At 35.7% G+C, this 23,600-nt stretch overlaps 1 protein-coding gene and 1 long non-coding RNA gene across 4 annotated transcripts in view; both read left to right on the forward strand.

The window, feature by feature from the left end:
• The window catches only part of LOC123563106 (5-phosphohydroxy-L-lysine phospho-lyase-like), a 61,880-nt gene extending 46,858 nt beyond the window's left edge, over nucleotides 1-15,022 (forward strand). For all 3 annotated transcript variants that reach the window (XM_053528998.1, XM_053529007.1, XM_053529000.1), the window contains exons 8-13: nucleotides 4,515-4,609; nucleotides 5,495-5,607; nucleotides 7,288-7,442; nucleotides 8,364-8,453; nucleotides 8,586-8,769; nucleotides 9,888-15,022. In XM_053528998.1, coding sequence (XP_053384973.1) covers nucleotides 4,515-4,609; nucleotides 5,495-5,607; nucleotides 7,288-7,442; nucleotides 8,364-8,453; nucleotides 8,586-8,769; nucleotides 9,888-10,007 — 757 coding nt within the window. In that variant the 3' untranslated portion in view covers nucleotides 10,008-15,022. The remainder of the gene's footprint in view (nucleotides 1-4,514; nucleotides 4,610-5,494; nucleotides 5,608-7,287; nucleotides 7,443-8,363; nucleotides 8,454-8,585; nucleotides 8,770-9,887) is intronic.
• Nucleotides 15,023-18,150: 3,128 nt separating this feature from the next.
• LOC128550277 (uncharacterized) lies at nucleotides 18,151-23,190 on the forward strand. The gene is made up of 2 exons (XR_008368191.1): nucleotides 18,151-20,326; nucleotides 20,439-23,190. It is a non-coding gene; the product is annotated as an uncharacterized LOC128550277 (long non-coding RNA).
• The last annotated feature ends 410 nt before the right edge of the window (nucleotides 23,191-23,600 follow it).

Below are 23,600 nucleotides of genomic sequence, written 5' to 3' on the forward strand. Positions count from 1 at the left end.
GATCTTGACCTTTGAGATAGGAAACTAGGGTTTGCGCTTGACACTGTGTCATTGAGGTTAACATTTGTGCCAAATATAAACAAGATTGCTCGATGCATGTCAAGTTATTGTCCAGACAAAAATTTCAGATGCACGCACACACTAACGCACATAAACTTGAACAGCCATTAGGACGACTATGTCTTCATTCTTAGCATGCAGGCATGTCAGATAAAATGAAACCAAACGATCTTTTCCTGTGTTAGAATATAATTAAATTGGTTACCACAAGATTTTGGGAAATATTATTTGTCTTTATGGGAAGTTATGCTGCCACAGTTAGGAACTGTAATGCTTTTTTTATTCAGTTGGGAAGAGGCTGAATATCAGTCTATTGTTACGGATTGATGAGAAGCCCTGGAAGATGGTGCTCTTGTTAAAGTTAAGAGTGTGTGGATGTCATTGTGCAGATTTTATAGCCTTAGTTATGTTATTTTAGTTAGTACTAAACTTACTTGTGTGAATTTAAGCAAAATGATGAAAAAAATCTGAGCACAGACATGAATTATCTTATCAAAAATAGTGTTCCATGACCCATAAGGTGAAAGGATCTTTTTGCTCAGTAGTATCACCTCATGACTGTGTATGCTACTGTCACTTTCTAGGAGGCAGAAATTTAGTGATACTCTTTCTGTCATTTCTTGGCAAAAATCAATACAAAACAGTTTCTTGTTTCGAAATGAAGACATGTTTCATAATGAAGTCAATACGAAGAAATGGCGTTTGGTTCAAATTACTGTTAGTTACCTTGAGAATGTCTTCAAGGTTATACAGAACTTTAAAGGGGCACACCTTCAATTTTATGTGATTTTTTTAATGAATAAAGTGTTTTCATTACTTACTGAGTGTAAAAAAGGTTAAAGTGATGGACTGAGTTTCAGACAGCATTTCGTTATAACACTCATTTTTTTTATGCCCCTGAAAGGAGGCATATAGTTTTTGAACCGTCTGTCAGTCTGTCGGTCTGTCAGTCTGTCCGCAATTTTCGTGTCCGGTCCATATCTTTGTCATCGATGGATGGATTTTCAAATAACTTGGCATGAATGTGTACCACAGTAAGACGACGTGTCACGCGCAAGACCCAGGTCCGTAGCTCAAAGGTCAAGGTCACACTTAGACATTAAAGGATAGTGCATTGATGGGCGTGTCCAGTCCATATCTTTGTCATCGATGGATGGATTTTCAAATAACTTGGCATGAATGTGTACCACAGTAAGACGACGTGTCAGGCGCAAGACCCAGGTCCGTAGCTCAAAGGTCAAGGTCACACTTCGATGTTAAAGGATAGTGCATTGATGGGCGTGTCCGGACCATATCTTTGTCATCAATGGATGGATTTTCAAATAACTTGGCATGAATGTGTACCAGAGTAAGACGACGTGTCGCGCGCAAGACCCAGGTCCGTAGCTCAAAGGTCAAGGTCACACTTAGACATTAAAGGATAGTGCATTGATGGGCGTGTCCGGTCCATATCTTTGTCATCGATGGATGGATTATCAAATAACTTGGCATGAATGTGTACCACAGTAAGACGACATGACGCACGCAAGACCCAGGTCTGTAGCTCAAAGGTCAAGGTCACACTTAGACATTAAAGGTCATTTTTCATGATAGTGCATTGATGGGCGTGTCCAGTCCATATCATTGTCATTCATGCATGGATTTTTAGCTCACCTGAGCATGAAGTGCTCAAAGGTGAGCTTTAGTGATCGCCCTGTGTCCGTCGTCGTCCGTCCGTCCGTCGTCAACAATTTGACTGTTAACACTCTAGAGGTCACATTTTTGGCCCAATCTTAATGAAACTTGGTCAGAATGTTACCCTCAATAAAATCTTGGACGAGTTCGATATTGGGTCATCTGGGGTCAAAAACTAGGTCACCAGGTCAAATCAAAGGAAAAGCTTGTTAACACTCTAGAAGTCACAATTTTGGCCCAATCTTTATGAAACTTGGTCAGAATGTTACCCTCAATAAAATCTTGGATGAGTTCGATATTGGGTCATCTGGGGTTAAAAACTAGGTCACAGGATCAAATCAAAGGAAAAGCTTGTTAACACTGTAGAGGTCACAATTTTGGCCCGATCTTAATGAAACTTGGTCAGAATGTTACCCTCAATAAAATGTTGGACGAGTTTGATATTGGGTCATCTGGGATCAAAAACTAGGTCACTAGGTCAAATCAAAGGAAAAGCTTGTTAACACTCTAGAGGTAACATTTTTGGCCCGATCTTAATGAAACTTGGTCAGAATGTTACCCTTAATAAAATCTTGGACGTGTTCGATATTGGGTTATCTGGGGTCAAAAACTAGGTCACCAGGTCAAATCAAAGGAAAAGCTTGTTAACACTGTAGAGGCCTCATTTATGACTGCATCTTCATGAAACTTGGTCAGAATGTTAATATTGATGATCTTAAGGTCCAATTTGAATCTGGGTCATGTAGGATAAAAAACTAGGTCACCAGGTCAAATCAAAGGAAAAGCTAGTTTACACTGTAGAGGCCACATTTATGACCTTATCTTAATGAAACTTGGTCAAAATGTTAATCTTGATGATCTATAGCTCAAGTTCAAATCTGGGTTAGGTGGGGTCAAAAACTAGGTCACCAGGTCAAATCAAAGGAAAAGCTTGTTAACACTCTTGAGGCCATATTTATGACTATATCTTTTCGAAACTTAGTCAGAATGTTAAACTTGATGATCTTTATGATAAATTTGAATCTGGGTCATGCCAGGTCAAAAACTAGGTCACCAGGTCAAATCAAAGGAAAAGCTAGTTAACACTGTAGAGGCCACATTTATGACCATATCTTAATGAAACTTGGTCAGAATGTTAATCTTGATGATCTTTAGGTCAAGATTAAATCTGGGTTAGATGGGGTCAAAAACTAGGTCACTAGGTCATATCAAAGGAAAAGCTTGTTAAACTCTAGGGGCCACATTTATGACTGTATCTTCATGAAACTTAGTCAGAATGTTAATCTTGATGATCTTTAGGTCAAGTTTGAATCTGGGTCATGTCGGGTCAAAAACTAGGTCACGGGGTCAAATCAAATGAATAGCTAGTTAACACTTTAGAGGCCACATTTATGACCATATCTTAATGAAACTTGGTCCGAATGTTAATCTTGTTGATCTTTAGGTAAATAGGTCAGGTGAGCGATACAGGGCCTTCATGGCCCTCTTGTAAAATAACTACGCATGAATGTGTGACACAGTAAGACGACGTGTCGTGCGCAAGACCCAGCTCCATAGGTCAAAGGTCCTAAACTCTAACATCGGCCATAACTATTCATTCAAAGTGCCATGGGGGGCATGTGTCATCCTATGGAGACAGCTCTTGTTTATTATGTAGAACAGCTCCCTTCATTAGCTCGACTATTCATAGAATAGTAGAGCTATTGGACTCGCCCATGCGTCGCGTCCGCGTCAGCATCCGCGTTCCGATTTGGTTAAGTTTTTGTATGTAAGCTGGTATCTCAGCAACCACTTGTGGGAATGGATTGAAACTTCACACACTTATTCACTGTGATAAACTGACTTACATTGCACAGGTTACATAACTCTTTTTTGCTTTTTTACAAAATTATGCTCCTTTTTTGACTTAGAAATTTTTGGTTAAGGTTTTGTATGTAAGCTGGTATCTCAGTAACCAGTTGTGGGAATGGATTGAAACTTCACACACTTATATACTGTGATAAACTGACTTACATTGCACATATATAACTATATTTTGCTTTTTTACAAAATTATGCCCATTTTTCGACTTAGAATTTTTTGGTTAAGGTTTTGTATGTAATCTGGTATCTAAGTACTCACTAATTGGAATGGATTGAAACTTCACACACTTGTTCACTGTCCTCCGTCAGCTCTTGTTTTCTTAACTTGTTACTTTTGAATGCTAGGTGCTTAAAGATTTTCATTCCAGTTGAGTTCACTAGCTTAATAAGTGATATTTCAAGATCTTTTTTGTATTAGAGCTTTTTTTCCAGTTAGAAATTATTCTAAGCTACGGTATTTAAAAACTGTTTTAAATTTTAATTCTAATTTTAACTGTTAAGTACATACAATTCTTAAATTAACATAGCTTTATATTTGCATACTTAAGGAAATCTCCTTAAACATTTTTTATTAAATGAAAAAGTCGGAACATTGTAGGCATTTGTTAATAAATTACACACTGTATATTGGAAAAAATACGCATTTGTTTTATGGTAATATTGCCAATTTTTGTAACTCTTACAGCTTATAAGATAAAAAAAAAATCTTTAAATTCTCAAGAGGACTTTGTAAAAGACCATTATCAGTGGTGACATTAGAATTCTTTAAAATGTGAAAACTAATGATTAATTCCAATGATGCAGATGTTATCTAGTCCTCTGTATTTAAAATATTGAATAAGCATTGACTGATAATTGAGATTGCTGATATGAACACATTTTCTCACGAAGTTGCTTTTCAGAATGTAATTTTTTCAGATATGTGCGAGAGGCGGGTGGGATTTGTATCGCTGACGAGATACAGACAGGACTTGGTCGTTGTGGTGAGAAGTACTGGGCATTTGAGAGTCAAGGTTTGTCTGTTTGTTTGATTTGGTTTAATGGCATTTTTCAAGGTTATTCCATTTATGTAATGGTTGGCAGTTAACCTAGCAAGTGTTGCTGGGTTCTGTACATGTACTGACATGTTCTATGCAAGTAAAAGACAACCTCCCTGGTAGACTTGTAGGTTGAGGGCAGTAGACTTCAGACAAAGTGCATTCCATCAAATTGTTAGACAAGACACACTGCACCTGGTATTCAGACTTTCAGCCTTAAGATTTATATTCCTCTGCCCTGTCTAATGTGTAATGAGGTAAATGTGCAGGCACATCATGACAGTCAAATAGATATACCTGGTGATCTATTTTAGTTAGTATCATTTGCCATTGAATATTTTGACTTGTTACATGTAATCTTATAGGGGTATTGCTGCGTTTGATATATTACATGTTTATACTTACTCTTTTGGGGGTAGTGGTTAAGGTCGCTAACTTTAAAACACTTGCCCCTCACCAATGTGGGTTCGAGCCTCACTTTGAGCATTGAATTCTTCATGTGAGGAAGCCATCAAGCTGGCGTAAGGAAGGTCAGTGGTTCTATCCAGGTGCCCAACCATGATGAAATAATACACAGAGGAGCACCTGGGGTCTTCACCATTAAAGCTGGAAAGTTGCCATATGACCTATAATTGTGTCAGTGCAACATTAAACCCAACAAAAACAAAAAAAGTATTATTCTTTTAGTACTGAAGATATTCAGTATTTTCCAAAAAATGCTTTTATAGAAAATACCTGAAAAGACATTCGTATTTTAACCCAGTTTTTTTAATATATTCTGTCCTGATGATTATGTCATACCCAAATATCAACATTAAAGACTTGTGCTAAATTTAATCTGTTGTGATATTCTATTTACAGACGTTGTTCCAGATATTATAACACTAGGAAAGCCACTGGGTAATGGACATCCAATGTCACTGGTGGTAACAACGAAAGAAATCTCAGATTCACTGAAGGAATTCAGCAGTACAGTAAGTTACAAAATTAATCGGCAAGCATGCTCTATGCTCACTGATTGTAAGTTAACAAGATGCTCTATGCTCATGGATTGTAAGTTAACAAGATGCTCTATGCTCACTGATTGTAAGTTAACAAGATGCTCTATGCTCACTGATTGTAAGTTAACAAGATGTACTATGCTCACTGATTGTAAGTTAATAAGATGCTCTATGCTCACTGATTGTAAGTTAACAAGATGCTCTATGCTCACGGATTGTAAGTTAACAAGATGTACTATGCTCACTGATTGTAAGTTAATAAGATGCTCTATGCTCACTGATTGTAAGTTAACAAGATGCTCTATGCTCACGGATTGTAAGTTAACAAGATGTACTATGCTCACTGATTGTAAGTTAATAAGATGCTCTATGCTCACGGATTGTAAGTTAACAAGATGTACTATGCTCACTGATTGTAAGTTAATAAGATGCTCTATGCTCACTGATTGTAAGTTAACAAGATGCTCTATGCTCACGGATTGTAAGTTAACAAGATGTACTATGCTCACTGATTGTAAGTTAATAAGATGCTCTATGCTCACTGATTGTAAGTTAACAAGATGCTCTATGCTCACTGATTGTAAGTTAACAAGATGTACTATGCTCACTGATAGTTGGAAATTAAAAAATTGATAGACTAGCATGCTTTTTGATCATTGTTTATTTATTTATTTGGGTTTTACGGTGCACCAACACAGTATAGGTTATATGGCGCCAAACAGGACTACAAATTTTGGTTTCACATCTCATTTACATCGAAATAAAAACATGAGGTATAGAATCAAAATTGCATACCTGTTGGAATCACAGAGTTACAGCAAAACCAAGTGTTAAGACACTATTAGTCGCCTCTTACGATCCTGCAAGGGTAAGGCAGTTGTTCCAATTCTTTTCATACACAGATCGTCCCAGAACCACATGGGGCTTTTTGATCATTGATCATTTATATGAAATTGAACAAATTATAGGAATAGAGCCAAACAACATTCCTTTTGACATTCAGGAAGGATCTGTCAGTAATATCACATTGTTTGTACTTAAATCGCTATCTGATTCTGTAATCAGATATGAGCCACGTCATGAGAAAACCAACATAGTGCATTTGCGACCAGCATGGATCCAGACCAGCCTGCGCATTCGTGCAGTCTGGTCAGGATCCATGCTGTTTGCTATTAAAGCTTTTTTGCAATTAGAGAAACCATTAGCGAACAGCTTGATACTGACCAGACTGCGTGGATGCGCAGGCTGGTCTGGATCCATGCTGGTCGCAAACGCACTATGTTGGTTTTCTCATGGCGTGGCTCATATATTGAGTAAACCAAGTGGTTGTACTATTTTACTTCTAGATTTTTATAGAAATTCCCACAGTCCTTGAAATCAGCCTCATACTCTTGGCTTGGCAATTTCATGCAATTTCTTCCAGATCCTGTAACATGGCTTATTAAATATAATGTCATATTCCTTCAATGTGGTGTCATATTCCTTAAACGTAATGTCATATGCCTTAAATGTGGTGTCATATGCCTTAAATATTGTGTCATATACCTTAATGGTGCCACCTGCTAGAGCGATTGTATTACACAATTTTGATTGGCATTTTCATGTGCCTTAGAGATCAAAAAAATACTTGAAGAATGTACGTATATATTGTAGTTTGGAGGAAATCCAGTGGCTTGTGCAATGGGTATGGCAGTACTTGATGTGATAAAGAATGAGCAGTTACTGTCCAGTGCCAAGTCAGTTGGCAAATGTCTGATGCAGGGATTCAAAGCTATCATTGACAATCATAGAATGATGGGAGATGTTAGGTTTGTTATAAATATATAATTATATTGCTTTATATAATGGTGTCAGATAATTTAAAATTGGTAAATTTCTATAATGGACTGGTCCATCATTCAATTTAACCAATACCATTTATTATTCGAAGGGGTGTTTACTTGAAATTTAACTGACTGAATAGCAAACAGTGTAGACCATGATCAGCCTGCATGGTGCAAGCTGATCTTCGTCTGCACTGGTCGCAAAAGGCAGAATCACTTGCCGGCAGCAGGCTAACGGTTAAGTTAATATGTCTTATTCTTTGGGACATGTTTTAGTGAGAATACAATGGAATGGAAATTTATTTTGACTGAAATTTTATTTCAAACTTCAACTGCTTTGTCACATTATTGCTTTATAAGAATAGATTATGGGTTTAAAAATCACTTTATCTTTATCACAAGATGGTATTTATCATTGCTACATTTCTCATAAACAATGCCTTCACATTGTTTATTGCCTGATTTGCCATGGTTCAGAGTTCAGATGCACAGGAATTGAAACACAAGGGAGTAAGTTAGAGTGGTTACATATCCAATGGTCAAAAAGATGTACTGTGTTTAATCAGATGATGAACCACAGCAAGACCTTGTTTATTTTCATTCTTACATGCTCTTTGAAACATAATGATAAAATTATGCTGAACTTGAATCATTTGAGTTGTTTTGAACCAGCTGTCATTTGGCAATATAAGTCATAATTTATCTGATAATTTTCTCTCACTAGTCTTCATGTTAACTGTTGTTTAATGCAGAATATGCAACCCTAAATTTCTTCCTTTGTTTAAAACTGACTGAATGGACCATTGTTAAAATTACAGACTTAAAGGTATATGTATATATATATATATATATATATATATAGGCAAATGTATGAAGTGTGAAGTATGTAATTATAATATATTTTAGGGGTATGGGAATGTTGATGGGCGTGGAGATTGTAATTGATAAAGAGAGCCGGAAACCTAACAAGGATGCTGCAGAACTTCTGGTTTACAAGTATGTATTTCCTGTCTACTAAAACCTTCCCAAACAATTTTAAGTGGGGGTATGAATTGCATTTAGTGATAGCTGTAGTTTGATGTGATTTATATCCCGACAAAACAATCAAACAAATGTTGTCTGTTACAGAATGAAAGAGAGGAAGATCATGACATCCAATGAGGGACCGGATAAGAATGTGATCATATTCCAGCCACCAATGTGTTTTACATGTGACAATGCTCGTACTGTTATACAGGCATTAGATCAAGCCCTGACTGAAGTTGAGACTGAGGCAACTCAAGTCTCACAGGAATCCAGCAATTCAATACAGGTATATACATTTAATTGATGCAGATTTAGGTATTTTTATGCCCCCATTGAAGAAGGAGGGGTATATTGTTTTGCTTATGTTGGTCTATAGACAAATCAATTTCTGCATTATAACTCAAGGTCACAGTGACCCGGAACAATTAAACCATTTTCGGATGATAGCTTCAGAACGCTTGGGCCTAGGATCAGGAAACTTAATAGTGAGGTTGATCATGACCAGCAGATTACCCCTATTGGTATTGAGATCAGTAGGTCAAAGGTCAAGGTCACAGTGACCCGGAACAGTTAACTGTTTCCGGACGATAAGTTTAGAACGCTTGGACCTAGGATCATGGAACTTAAAAGGGAGGTTGATCATAACCAGCAGATGACCCCTATTGATTTTAAGGTCAGTAGGTCAAAGGTCAAGGTCACATTGACCCAGAACTTTTTTGCCAAATAACTAGAGAATGCTTTGGTTTTAGATCACATTTGATACGGAAGTCACTTATGACTGGTAGATGACCCATAATTATTGATTTGACGTCAAACATCCAGTGCACAGTGACCAAATAATTTCTGTTCCTTGTGCAGTTACTGAATGCATCAAGGGGGCATTTCATGTTCTGTGAGCTCTTTTTTTATGTTTACATAAACATCATGTAATATTTGTTCATGTTTTCATATCTGGGTCTAGTATACCTTTAAAAATATCTGGTACCAGTAAAAGTAGACCCAGAAGCAGGATATTGAAATTGATATCCCTGATTACATACTTCTCTATCTTACTACTTGCCAACAGACCACCTATATGTTGTTACTTCTCAACTTAACTTGTAGATGTATGGATGGATAATGTCATAAAACTGAGTCCTGGTGTAAGAAGATTATAAAGTTAAAAAAATGTTAATAAACCCTTTAACTGTTAACTATTAGTAGAAGTGAACTAGATGTCAACTGAATCACTACCACATAGACCTTTTATAAAGTTTGATAAAGTACAGGTATGTGATATTAATAAAACAGGGTAACAGATGTAAAGAATGTAGATGAAAATATGTAAAAATGCTCCATTTTCTTACACACTAACATGTATATATAAATGTATGGTAAAATTGTTAAGTATTGTTATTGTTACAGGTGCCTCTTAGTATTTTAACTGGGATAAAGCATAAATTGGACAGTGATGATGATGACGATGATGATGATGATGAATCTCCAAATAAACGCAAAAAGATCAGTTATGAGGAAATGGACTGAACAGATTCTTTATGACAATCATCTATTAACAATTTTATATTTTTAAATGACAAAGAAGAAAATAAGGGCATTTATAACATGTTTTTCTGTGAAATATTAGAGTGAAATTTATCAGGTAATTTCACAGTGAAAACAAAACTACAAAATGGGTAAAAATTTGGTTTTAATCAAATGAAACAACATGAAATCAAAGGACATGAAAGGTCAAAATTGTTTTCACTTGAGAAGACCATGTTGTATATTTTCACTGGTGGCTATGCCACATGTGAAAATATTGCACTTGATATTCACCTTGATGAAAAACATAAATATCCTATGTGTTGTTTTATTCGGAAGTAGACTTTTAAATATATTATTTTATTTGACATAAGCATTAACTTAAAAATGTTATGTGCACATGTGTAAAAGGAATATTCATTAACATTTAACTACCATATAGACTGATGATGATATAGTGGTTCATATACTACATGTATATTGACAAAATTTAGTTGCATTCACTGGAGATACTGTCTGTGTTGTGTTCAGTACATTTATTTGAATCAACATCTGTTTAATACCATAACATCTTTGTACAATATATATCTTTAGAAACTTTCACTGACATAAGCCTTTAAAAAAATCATGAATATCATTTATTTAATTTCACACAAATTAATTGCTCAAGTTCATAAGCAAATGTAAACAGATGTATTGTTGTTGTTTTTTTTTGCTCACCTGAGCTAATAGTGCTTGGGGTAAGCTATTTGTGATCACTCACCATCCATTGTCTGTCTGTCTGTCTGTTATCTGACTGACCACACTTTTTTTTCAGACAACATTTCCTCTAAACCATGGGGTGGAAGTTTATGAAACTTGGCCTGGATGTTCCTTAGTAATTTCTTCCAAAATTGTTCAAACAGTTTTGCTTGTTTGCTCAAAAGGGCCATCAGAGCCTAAAATAGAAAAAAATCTTTGAATGAAATCTCCTCCTAAACCACTTATCCAGTTTTGAAATAATTTCACACAAATGGTCCTTCTGTGACCTTCTACCAAGGTTATTCAAATTTTTCCAATTTGTCAAAAACATGGTCGCCAGGGGACATGGTTACTTTTCCCTATATGTATATAGTGAAAACTTTAAAAAACCTTCTGGTATGAAATTACTGGCCTGATTTTAATATAATTTCTCACAGTTCCTGTGGTGACTCTTAATGAAGACTGTTAACATTAAAATTAAAATATTCTTGTCAGAAAACACTAGCACTATTTCAAAATAATTTCATAGACATTTTCCTTGCATAACCATCTACCAAAACTGTTCAAGCAAGTGGTGTGACTTGGGTGAGCGATATAGGGCCATTATGGCCATTTTTGTATTCAATTTTTCTTTAAAGTTAATTCAGTTGAAATTATAAGAAAAAAAAATTAAGTATAAAAATAACAAATTTGATATTAATCATATGATTTCTGTTGGCATTGCATTATGATATTTCATAAGCATAAATGAGTTTTTATATATGTATATGTGTTTTATTCTCGATGAGAAAATTCAGTTGCTTTCAATTGTTATATATTGTTTCATTTTAAAATCATTGTGTTTTTATGCCCCCCTTGTGATATATAATGTGTATTATTATTATGAAAGCTTTATAAGGAGTGATAATGTTTACATAAGTCATCCATAATTTTATTTTAATAAGTTAAGATGTTGTGTTCCTTCTAATAGTTACCAATAGCTGTTATGACACATGACATTTGAAGGAATTTACATACTTTGTATACAAATTTTGTCCTTGTTTTGCAAATGGATGATTTTAATTATTGGCAGATTATTTCTAATAAGATTGGAAGTATTTTTCTACCAGTTGGTCCATCATTTATATATGTATATGAACTTTGATGAATGTATTTACTTGTTAAGAAATGGAACCTACCAAACCTTGTTTGTTCACCCCTGCTAAAATTAAAAATTGGACCAGACACTCTTTAAGTACAGTTTTATAAAATTTCTGTAATTGTAACAGTTTCTGATAGTATTGAATGTCAGTCTTACGTTGTTATATTCAACTTTCCTTCCTGCTTTTCAAATGTTTTTTTAGTAATGTATGTTAAAATGTTTGTGTTTGACTGTTTACACAATTACATGATGTTAATATGTTTGATTTTTGTTTTTAGGAAAGGGCCTAAAACATCAGTATTTTTCCATATTTTCTGGTCAGATTTAACATCTGGGCCCAGTTGCTCGAAACTTTAACAGGCTGTGAAACTAACCGCTAGTTACTTTTTTATTCAAAATATTTGTCTTTGTGGGAAATATTTGTCTTTGTGGAAAATATTTGTCTTTGTGGGAAATACTGGTCTTTGTGGGAAATATTTGTCTTTGTGGGAAATACTTGTCTTTGTGGGAAATACTAGTATAATGTTTTGCTTTTACTGTAAAGACATTTAAGTGTTCATAATCCTCAACTTATAACTTTGTTTTTCTAAGTCTTCTGAAATGTTGAAATATAACCCTAAAAGTTAATCGACCGTTAGCATAATCGCCTGTCAAAGTTTGGAACAACTGGGTCCAGGATGCATGATGTCATTTTAATATGTGCCATCTTTTATTAGAGTTGATATTTACAATTTCAGTGAAGGTAAACCAGAAAGTTATGTCATTTATATAATATCAGTAGGAGTAGATGCTTATGTAATAAAAAGATTATTAGCTTTGAGATATAATTTATATGATCGTTCTTTTGTGGAATTATTTTTTACTCTTAAACAGGCATTCCGCTGCAAAGCTTAATGTATATTTCCCAATGTAAAGCTAATAATCTGCAAGTACTGTTTTTTACAAAGTGTCATTTCAACTTGATTTGTGATATACATGTATATTGAATGAACTGATGCTATCAATATTTTAGGTTCTCTTATCTTAATATTTATGTCTTTTCCACCATAATTTAACAATATTTTAAAGGAAAATGCACCAGAAGTACAATAACTGGAATATGTACAACATTTGTTTTATCTCTCTTTGGACATTTATGTAAACTGAAGGATTTGTGGTCCCTATAAAGATATGATGTACAAAATCACATGTATTCATTATGTTGACATTTAAATCATAACATACATGGATATATTGACATTTATATCATGCCGTGGATCAATATGTGGGCATTTAAATCATGACATTCTTCACTCTTTCATTTTTAGCTTGACTATTCGAAGAATAGGGGAGCTATCCTACTCGCCCCGGCGTGGGCGTGAGCGTTAGCGTCACACAAATGTTAAAGTTTGCATACCACCCCAAATATTTTAGATATATAAAAATAAGTCCATTGAGATATTGCTTTCATATTTTGCATACTTGTTTACCATCATGACCCCAGTCTGTAAACAGGAGCAGACAAGTCTATCAAGCATTTGACTGAATTATGGCCCCTTTTCGACTAAGAATATGCTTATTGTAATGTTAAAGTTTTACTCATAGCTTATATTATACTATCAAGCACTGAGAATAGTCGATCGCGCTGTCAACTGACATCTCTTGTTTTATGGTGGGCCGGTGGTCTAGTGGTAACACACTTGACTGTCAATCCAGAGGTACGGAGTTTGAATCCCGGTCCAGGCACTAGAAATTTCTGAGATGCTCTTGAGTGTCTTCCACCTTACTATAAGGCCTGTACTGGTTCTTCCCAAGAAAGGCAGCTTCGCGTGTACCGGTGCTATACACCTGGCACGTTAAAGAACCAGACTGTCTATTCGCAAAGAGCTAGGCTAAGTTAGCCAAACAAGCCTGTATCTAAAAATGATTTCTCTCTTATCAGTTCTGGGGGCTTTATCCCACTCTGCCCCTCTGGTCTGATCGTTCTGTGTCTGTACTAGTAGAAGATAAATTTCACGCCCTGTATGGCTGCGTTTGAAGAATTCCATGCCATGCAGAATTCTGGTCGCCATGCCAATCAAAAGTAAAACGTCAACAATGCTCTTCAAAGCCACAATTCTCAGAGCTTAGATATTTGTTGCATGACATTGTCTAGTAGCCTTCTACCAAAACTGTTCAAATCATGCCCATGTTGTCTAAATGGGCTCCTCAGGGGTTCATTTATTTTACATAGACTTATATAAGGAAAGCTTTGAAATTCTTCTTTTCTAAAACTGTAAGACCCAGAGCATAAATATTGGTCTTGTTGCATTGTGTAGTGGTCCTCTACCAAGTTTTTTCATATCATGACCTTGGGGTTGGTCCCATCCTGTTGTTCACTTTTTTACATAGACTTAATATATAAAAACTTTAAACTCTTCATCTCTAAAACCACAACTAAGATATTTTACTTGTGAAATTGTTTAGTGGCCCTCCGCCAAGTTTGTTCAAATCATGCCCCTGGGGTCACAATTGCCACATCTCGGAGGTGGGGGGCTCCTTTGTTTTACTATAGATCTTCTTGTCAAAAGACCACAAGCCACGGAGCTTAGATATTTGGCTTGAACAGTGTGTAATGGTCCTCTGCCAGTCATGCCTTGGGGTCAAGTTGACTACAATCATGGGGTCATATGTCTTTTTGTCTAAAACTTCAAGGCCTTAAGCTTAGATTCCTGGCATGTAGCATTGTATAGAGCTCTACCAAGAAACCATATGCACATTTGAGTCAGATGAGCGTAATAGAGCCATCATTGCTGTATTACTAGAATATATTCATAAAGGGTACAACATTTTGGTGTCATGTTTAACATTTATAAATGGACTGTCCCATGAGAAAACCTGTATAAGTGACAAAAAATAACAAAATATTCATGAAGAACACTCTTGTACCTTTCAGACCTAATCACTTGAAGTAATCATCACTATTTTAAGAGCTGTAATGCTTATAAGTATGTCACCGAATGCATGTTTAGGCATGACATTAAGAACGTCATGAAAGCAGTATGATGCCGACGTTCATGGAGTGTTTTTCAGGTCATTAGTGCAACAAATTATGCATATCACTTACAAAATATCATACTTTTGAATATTAAGGAAAAGTTTAAAATGATTTTACTTATGTTTGGTTTCATTACGACCTTTTATCTGTACATCCTAGCATTTTTAGCTCACCTGTCACAAAGTGACAAGGTGAGCTTTTGTGATCATGTGGCGTCCGTCGTGCGTCCGTGCGTGTGTCCATAAACTTTTGCTTGTGACCACTCTAGAAGTCACATTTTTCATGGGATCTTTATGAAAGTTGATCAGAATGTTCACCTTGATGATATCTAGGTCAAGTTCGAAACCGGGTCACGTGCTGTCAAAAACTAGGTCAGTAGGTCTAAAAATAGAAAAACCATGTGACCTCTCTAGAGGTCATATATTTCACAAGATCTTCATGAAAATTGGTCAGAACGTTCACCTTCATGATATCTAGGTCAGATTCGAAAGTGGGTCAACTGCGATCAAAAACTAGGTCAGTAGGTCTAAAAATAGAAAAACCTTGTGACCTCTCTAGAGGTCCAATCTGACTGAAGTACTTGATCTTCTAAACGAAGATCTGAAAACGACCCATTCACATACGTCTTCTGTGGGATCCGGACATTTGCCCCCCAGGACATTTGCCCCCCAATGAAAAAGTGGACTGCTGGACATTTGCCCCCCAGTTGAAATGATAGATAGGACATTTGCCCCCCAGTGCTTATTTCTGAAATGGACATTTGCCCCCCCAATATTTTTGTCCCCCAGTGACTTTTTAGGAACTTCGTACAAGATATTCATCATATTTTAGGGTACAATATCTTTGTTTTATACAATTTTGTAGTAGATAATAGCCAAATTAAACTGAAACTGAAACTGTTTTATTTGATTAAACGCCTATTTTTACGGAAAACATATTCAATGGCGTTTTACAAATACATAAAAATACGACAAAAAATAAGATATTTAATGACATATAACATAAATGAGCATAAATATCATTGTGAATAAACTATTTAGTAAGCAAAAAAAAAAAAAAAAAAAAAAAAGATCAGACATCAGATAAAATTAATAAAATATTAGAACATTAAGATACGATAAGACAGCTGTTTGTTATCAAGTAAGAATTCGAACGTATTTACACAATAAAATCATCCAGTTCACGTTACTTCAATCTCTTAAAAAAATACAGTCACAGTTTCTAAAAGAGTGCATAGTAATTTCCAAAATAATGAGTTTTCAACTTCCTTTTGAAAACATCTATTGTGTCTGAGTTCCTTATTTCGAGAGGCAATTCATTCCAGAGTTTAGGTCCAATAGTACCAAAACTTCTGTCGCTGAACGTTTTGCGCTTGTTGAAAGGAACAACGAAACACCCAGTAACGGAATTTGAAGAACGCAAGTTCCTTGTCTGTGTTTGTTTTACGAGAAGTTCAGAAAGATATTCTGGAGAGTTTCCAACTGAACAATTATACATGTAGGTGAGCATTTTGAATGTAATTCTGGCTTTGATTGGTAGCCAGTGAAGGTCATACAGCGCTTGCTTGGAACTGTTATATTTTCTTCGATTTAGGACAAGTTTTGCACACATGTTCTGAATTCGTTGCATTTTGTTTACTTCGCTTTGAGCAATACCATATAGAATGACATTACAGTAATCTAAATGGGATATCACCAATGACAGTACAAGGGTTTCGGTAGCCTCTTTGGTAAGATATTTCCGGATACATTTTATTCTGAAGTAGTTGAGCATTGCTGTTCTACACTTTCGTTTTACATGCTCTTTTAGATTCAAGTTTTCATCCAGGAATGCACCTAGATATCGAATAAAGCTCACTGATTTCACTTCATCACCTACAATACATACTTTGTCAGTTGACAAAATTAACAAGTTTGAGTGTTAAAAACATTGCACTAATTAAGAAATTATAACGCTGTTATGAGCACTTTTATTACTCAATAATATGCTATTATTTACCTTAACACCTAAAAGTAATTAACATATTTATCAAATTATTATTAATAAAACAGTATTTTTTTTACTGAAAATTGCCTTTTAGAGTAATTTTGATAATAAAACAACAAAAAATACAGTTATATATACTGGCATATTGGACAAAAATATTGGGGGGCAAATGTCCATTCCAAAAATAAGCCATGGGGGGCAAATGTCCTATCTGCCATTTCAACTGGGGGGCAAATGTCCAGCAGATCATTTTTTCATTGGGGGGCAAATGTCCTGGGGGGCAAATGTCCTACAATCGTCTTCTGTATATTTTGGATTTCCAGTATTGCTATTTTTAGCTCACCTGAGCAATGCTCAGGTGAGTTTTTCTGATCGCTCGATGTCCGGCGTCCGGCGTCTGTCGTCTGTCAACCTTTAGCTTGTGTATGCGATAGAGGCTGTATTTTTCAATTAATCTTCATGAATATTGGTCAGAATGATAACCTTGATGAAATGTAAGCCGAGTTCGAAAATGGGTCATCTCGGGTCAAAAACTAGGTCACTAGGTCAAATCAAAGAAAAACCTTGCGTATGCGATAGAGGCTGTATTTTTCAATTCTTCTCCATGAATATTGGTCAGAATGATAACCTTGATGAAATCTAGGCCGAGTTCGAAAATGGGTCATCTCGGGTCAAAAACTAGGCCACTAGGTCAAATCAAAGAAAAACCTTGTGTATGCAATAGAGGCGGTATTTTTCAATTGATCTTCATGAATTTTGGTCAGAATGATTGCCTTGATGAAATCTAGGCCGAGTTCGAAAATGGGTCGTCTCGGGTCAAAAACTAGGTCACTAGGTCAAATCAAAGAAAAACCTTGTGTATGCGATAGAGGCGGTATTTTTCAATTGATCTTCATGAATTTTGGTCAGAATGATTACCTTGATGAAATCTAGGCCGAGTTCGAAAATGGGTCATCTGGGGTCAAAAACTAGGTCACTAGGTCATATCACGTAAAAACCTTGTGTATGCGATAGAGGCTGTATTTTTCAATTGATCTTCATGAATTTTGGTCAGAATGATTGCCTTCATGAAATTTAGACCAAGTTCGAAAATGGGTCATCTCGGGTTAAAAACTAGGTCACTAGGTCAAATCAAAGAAAAACCTTGTGTATGCAATAGAGGCTGTATTTTTCAACTGATCTTCATGAAATTTAGCCAGAATGATTACCTTGATAAAATCTAGGCTGATTTCGAAAATGGGTCATCTGGGGTCAAAAACTAGGTCACTAGGTCAAATCGAAGAAAAACATTGTGTATGCAATAGAGGATGTATTTTTCAATTGATCTTCATGAAATTTGGTCAGAGTGATTGCCTTGATGAAAACTAGGTCGGTTTTGAATATGGGTTATCTGAGGTCAAAAACTAGGTCACTAGGTCAAATTAAAGAAAAATCTTGTGTATGCGATAGAGACTGTTTTTTTTTTCAGTTGATATTTATGAAATTTGGTCAGGTTGATTGCCTTAATGAAATCTAGGTCGAATTTGAATATGGGTCATCTGAGGTCTAAAACTAGGTCACTTGGTCAAATCAAAGAAAAAACTTCTGTATGTGATAGAGGCTGTATTTTTCAGTTGATCTTCATGAATTTTGGTCAGAATGATTGCCTTGATAAAATCTAGGTCGAGTTTGAACATGGGTCATCTAGGGTCAAAAACTAGGTCATATCTAAGAAAATGCTTGTTTTATCGCAAGCGACCAACTTTGTGGTCCAATCTTAATGAAAATTGGTCAGAATATTTGTTTCCATAAAATCACTAGGTCAAACATGTTTTACACTGTTATGGAGTGTTTCTTAGGTGAGCGACCTAGGGCCATCTTGGCCCTCTTGTTATTTTAACCAATCAGACGACTTTTTCGAATGCCAAAGAGTAAGAAAAATATGCAGTTATTTCAGGGCTCGAACCCGGGACCCCTCGCTTACAAAGCAAGTGGCCTACCGACTGAGCTAACCGGTCATCTTACACAATACGACATAAGAATTGTAAATATTAAAAGTCAAGGCTACAGGTAGATTTGTAAAATGTTGTAAGCTAGGCTCTGATTGGCCAGCGAAAGGGTCGTCAGAACGAGGCCATGAATAGGTCTTTCTCAGATCCTATGTGTAGCGTAATAGGATATGTACTTTAGTCAGATTGCTAGAGGCCGTACTTTTCAATGGATCTTCATAAAAATTGGTCAGAATGTTCACCTTGATGATATCTAGGTCAGATTCGAAACTGGGTCATGTGCCATCAAAAACTAGGTCAGTAGGTCAAATAATAGAAAAACCTTGTGACCTCTCTAGAGGCCATATTTTTCATGGGATCTGTATGAAAGTTGGTCTGAATGTTCATCTTGATGATATCTAGGTCAAGTTCGAAACTGGGTCAACTGCGATCAAAAACTAGGTCAATAGGTCTAAAAATAGAAAAACCTTGTGACCTCTCTAGAGGCTATACTTTTAAATGAATGTTCATGAAAATTGGTCAGAATGTTCATCTTGATGATATCTAGGTCAAGTTCGAAACTGGATCATGTGCCATCAAAAACTAGGTCAGTAGGTCAAATAATAGAAAAACCTTGTGACCTCTCTAGAGGCCATATTTTTCATGGGATCTGTATGAAAAATGGTCTGAATGTTCAACTTGATGATATCTAGGTCAGATTAGAAACTGGGTCAACTGCGGTCAAAAACTAGGTCAGTAGGTCTAAAAATAGAAAAACCTTGTGACCTCTCTAGAGGCCGTACTTTTCAATGGATCTTCATGAAAATTGGTCAGAATGTTCGACTTGATGATATCTAGGTCAGATTCGAAACTGGGTCATGTGCCATCAAAAACTAGGTCAGTAGGTCAAATAATAGAAAAACCTTGTGACCTCTCTAGAGGCCATATTTTTCAATGGATCTTCATGAAAATTTGTCTGAATGTTCACCTTGATGATATCTAGATAAAATTTGAAACTGGGTCACATGTGGTCAAAACTAGGTCAGTAGGTATAAAAATAGAAAAACCTTGTGACCTCTCTAGAGGTCATACTTTTCATGAAAATTGGTGAGAATGTTCACCTTGATAATATCTAGGTCAAGTTCAAAACTGGGTCATGTGCCTTCAAGACTAGGTCATTAGGTCAAATAATAGAAAAACCTTGTGACCTCTCTAGAAGCCATATTTTTCAATGGATCTTCATGAAAATTGGGTCATGTGGAGAAGTTGAGCGATTCAGGACCACCATGGTCCTCTTGTTATGATGTATGGGTGCATTGGAATTTCTGTTGCCATGACACAAATAACATTTATTTGTAAACTGTGGTAGAATTTGATTTCCTTTAGATATATGTATTAAAATACACTTGTTTCTAGTTTCTGCATGAACATAAGAAAGACAAAGATTTTCCAGTACATCTCACTAATGCAGGTTTTCTCATGGAAGGGTTCATATAGTTCTAGCAAAAAATGAAAGGCAATAAACATGTTTAAATGTCTTGAATAACTTACATGTTTTTTTCCAGTACATCTCACTAATGCAGGTTTTCTCATGGAAGGGTTCATATAGTTCTAGCAAAAAATGAAAGGCAATAAACATGTTTAAATGTCTTGAATAACTTACATGTTTTAAGTTTCTTAAGTATTTATGTTGTCAGATTAGATAATGAATTTAATAATTTGCACATAAAAGAATCACACATTCCATGTATCTTCATAACAAGCGCATTATTTCATAGTTTTGTGTAGATGGGGGTTGTGTAATAGATATGTATATTGGCTTTACAATTTAGTTTCTGTGAAATTTAGTACAACTGGTACCTTTATAGCCGGTAGCATGTTTGCTAGGAACTACACTGCTTAAAATACATCACACAGTACAAAAGTTTTTTTTTAACCATTGTGACATGGTAGTGGTCCAGTTGACGTTTTGACGACTTCAATGTAAAATCGCCAATACTGCAAATTTAATAACATACAGTTGTATACACTCCAGTTATGTCTCTTTAAAATTTGACGTTAGTTGATCATGGAAGTCCCAGTTAAATTAAGTAAGGGAAGTCATTTGTGGTTTCACATAAAATTAGGCATTATACAACTGTAAATGGAATGTATCCAAAGAAATGTATGATTAAAAAGTCTAATATCTACATGATCAGTTAATTGCATTTTCTTCGTCTGTAGATACTGATATCTTGTTAAAAATGAATTCAGGTATTCTTTAAAAGATACACTGTTTTTTAGCTCACCTGTCACATAGTGACAAGGTGAGCTTTTGTGATCACCCTTCGTCCGTCATCTGTCCGTCCGTGCGTCCATCAACAATTTCTTGTCTGCACGATAGTGGTTTCATTATGATTTTATTTTAACCAAACTTGCACACAACTTGTATCACCATAAGATCTTGATTCCTTTCTTGAAAGGGCCAAAATTAGCTACTTTGACCTTGTCTGCACAATAGCAGCTTCATTTATGATTTGATTTTTACCAAACTTGGACACAACTTGTATCACGATAAGATCTTGGTTCCTTTCTTGAACTGGCCAGATTCCATGATGGGTTCCGGAGTTATGGCCCCTGAAAGGGCCAGAATAAGCTATTTTGACCTTGTCTGCACAATAGCAGCTTCATTTATGATTTGATTTTAACCAAACTTGCACACAACTTGTATCACCACAAGTTCTTGGCTCCTTTCTTGAACTGGCCAGATTCCTTTATGGGTTCGAGAGTTATGGCCCCTGAAAGGACCAGAATTAGCTATTTTGACCTTCTCTGCACAATAGCAGCTTCATTTATGATTTGAATTTAATCAAACTTGCACAAAACTTGTGTCACCATAAGATCTTGGTTCCTTTCTTGAACCGGCCAGATCTCATAATGGGTTCCAGAGTTATGGCCCCTGAAAGGGCCAGAATTAGCTATTTTGACCTTGTCTGCACAATAGCAGTTTCATTTATGATTTGGTTGTAACCAAACTTGCAAACAACTTGTATCACCACAAGATCTTGGTTCCTTTCTTGAACTGGCCAGATTCTTTCATGGGTTCCAGTGTTACGGCCCCTGATAGGGCCAGAATTAGCTATTTTGACCTTGTCTGCACAACAGCAGCTTCATTTATGATTTGAATTTAATCAAACTTGCACAAAACTTGTGTCACCATAAGATCTTGGTTCCTTTCTTGAACCGGCCAGATCCCATAATGGGTTCCAGAGTTATGGCCCCTGAAAGGGCCAGAATTAGTTATTTTGACCTTGTCTGCACAATAGCAGCTTCATTTATGATTTGATTTTAATCAAACTTGCACACAACTTGTATCACCATAAGATCTCAATTCCTTTTTATACGCCCGAAGGGACGTATTATGTTATCGCCTCGGAGTCCGTCTGTCTGTCTGTTGGTTAGCAATTTCCCTTCTGCTCTGTAACTCTTGAACCCCTTGAAGAATTTCGAAGAAATCTGACACAAATGTTCACCTCATCGAAACGACGTGCAGAGCGCATGTTTCGGATGGCTCACTTCAAGGTCAAGGTCACACTTAGGGGTCAAAGGTCATATGACTTTGTTTTGTGTGTATATTGCTCTGCAATTGCGTTGCATTGCAGTGCTCTCGTTCTTATTTGGCAGATCCTTCTTTTGTTCATTTACAATAATTTCCCTTTTATGGTACTATAAATAGCTTATTTAGTAACTTCTTTATTATTGGCCGTAGGGAAAAAACTAGACCACTTTTCTGTGCTACAACATGGGTGGTACCTCCAATTTTTAGGTGTTTTTTGACATATCTGTACCTTGTAAGATTTTTTTTTCTTTTTGGTTAAATTTCTTCCCTTTGTTGTTTGACCTTTTCGTCCTTAAGTGCAATGATAACAGGTGAGCGATATAGGGCCATTATGGCCCTCTTGTAATAAGAGTAGTTATTTATTATATATTGTAAATGAAAAAAATAATACTAATTAAATTGCTTAAAATAAATATTGTAAACAAAGTTGTCGTTAACGTTGCTGGCTTGGGCCTAGATAGTTACTCCTTACTTATACAATCTACCACAAAGCAAATATACTGCAAGGTAGCATGATTAGTTTTGGCTCATTTGTATTTGCAAGACGTTTTTTGATGGCTAATTTTAAAGTAGCGACTCTCGTATAATTAGGAAAACAAATATTTTTCTAGAAGCAAAAGACTTTGGCCAGTTATATTTCAAGTATTTTTAATTGAATTGCTCATGTATATGATATTGTATTTTAAAGGTGATGAACATGTTTCTTGTTGTAAAATGCAATAAAACTAAAAAGAATATTACTGGTTAATTAGTTGTTATTTTTACAGTTTTTCTAAACATGTTACAACTAGTGGATGAACGTGGTCCTGAGTAGTAAACTTGCCAGGTACTGCATGGCAAACATTTTAGATAAAAGGAATTATTTGACCTAGTTGTTGACCACAAATGACCCTGTTTCAAAGACATCATTGACAACAACTGTCTCAGCAGGTTTCATTTAGATCAACTAGAAAATCTGGCATCTATGATTTTTAAAGGTTATGGCCTCCAGATCTGGCCAAAATTGATCTTGCTTTAAAATGGGAGTTTGGTGAAAGAATGAATATTAGAACATGAGTTTTTGTTTCTTTATTATCTTGAAAATGCCAAAAAAACATGCTCGAGTTGGGAATCAAACCCGGGTCGCCACGACAATGAAACTTTATGC

This window comes from Mercenaria mercenaria, chromosome 2 (genome assembly GCF_021730395.1).
Source record: "Mercenaria mercenaria strain notata chromosome 2, MADL_Memer_1, whole genome shotgun sequence".
NCBI classification, from domain to species: domain Eukaryota; kingdom Metazoa; phylum Mollusca; class Bivalvia; order Venerida; family Veneridae; genus Mercenaria; species Mercenaria mercenaria.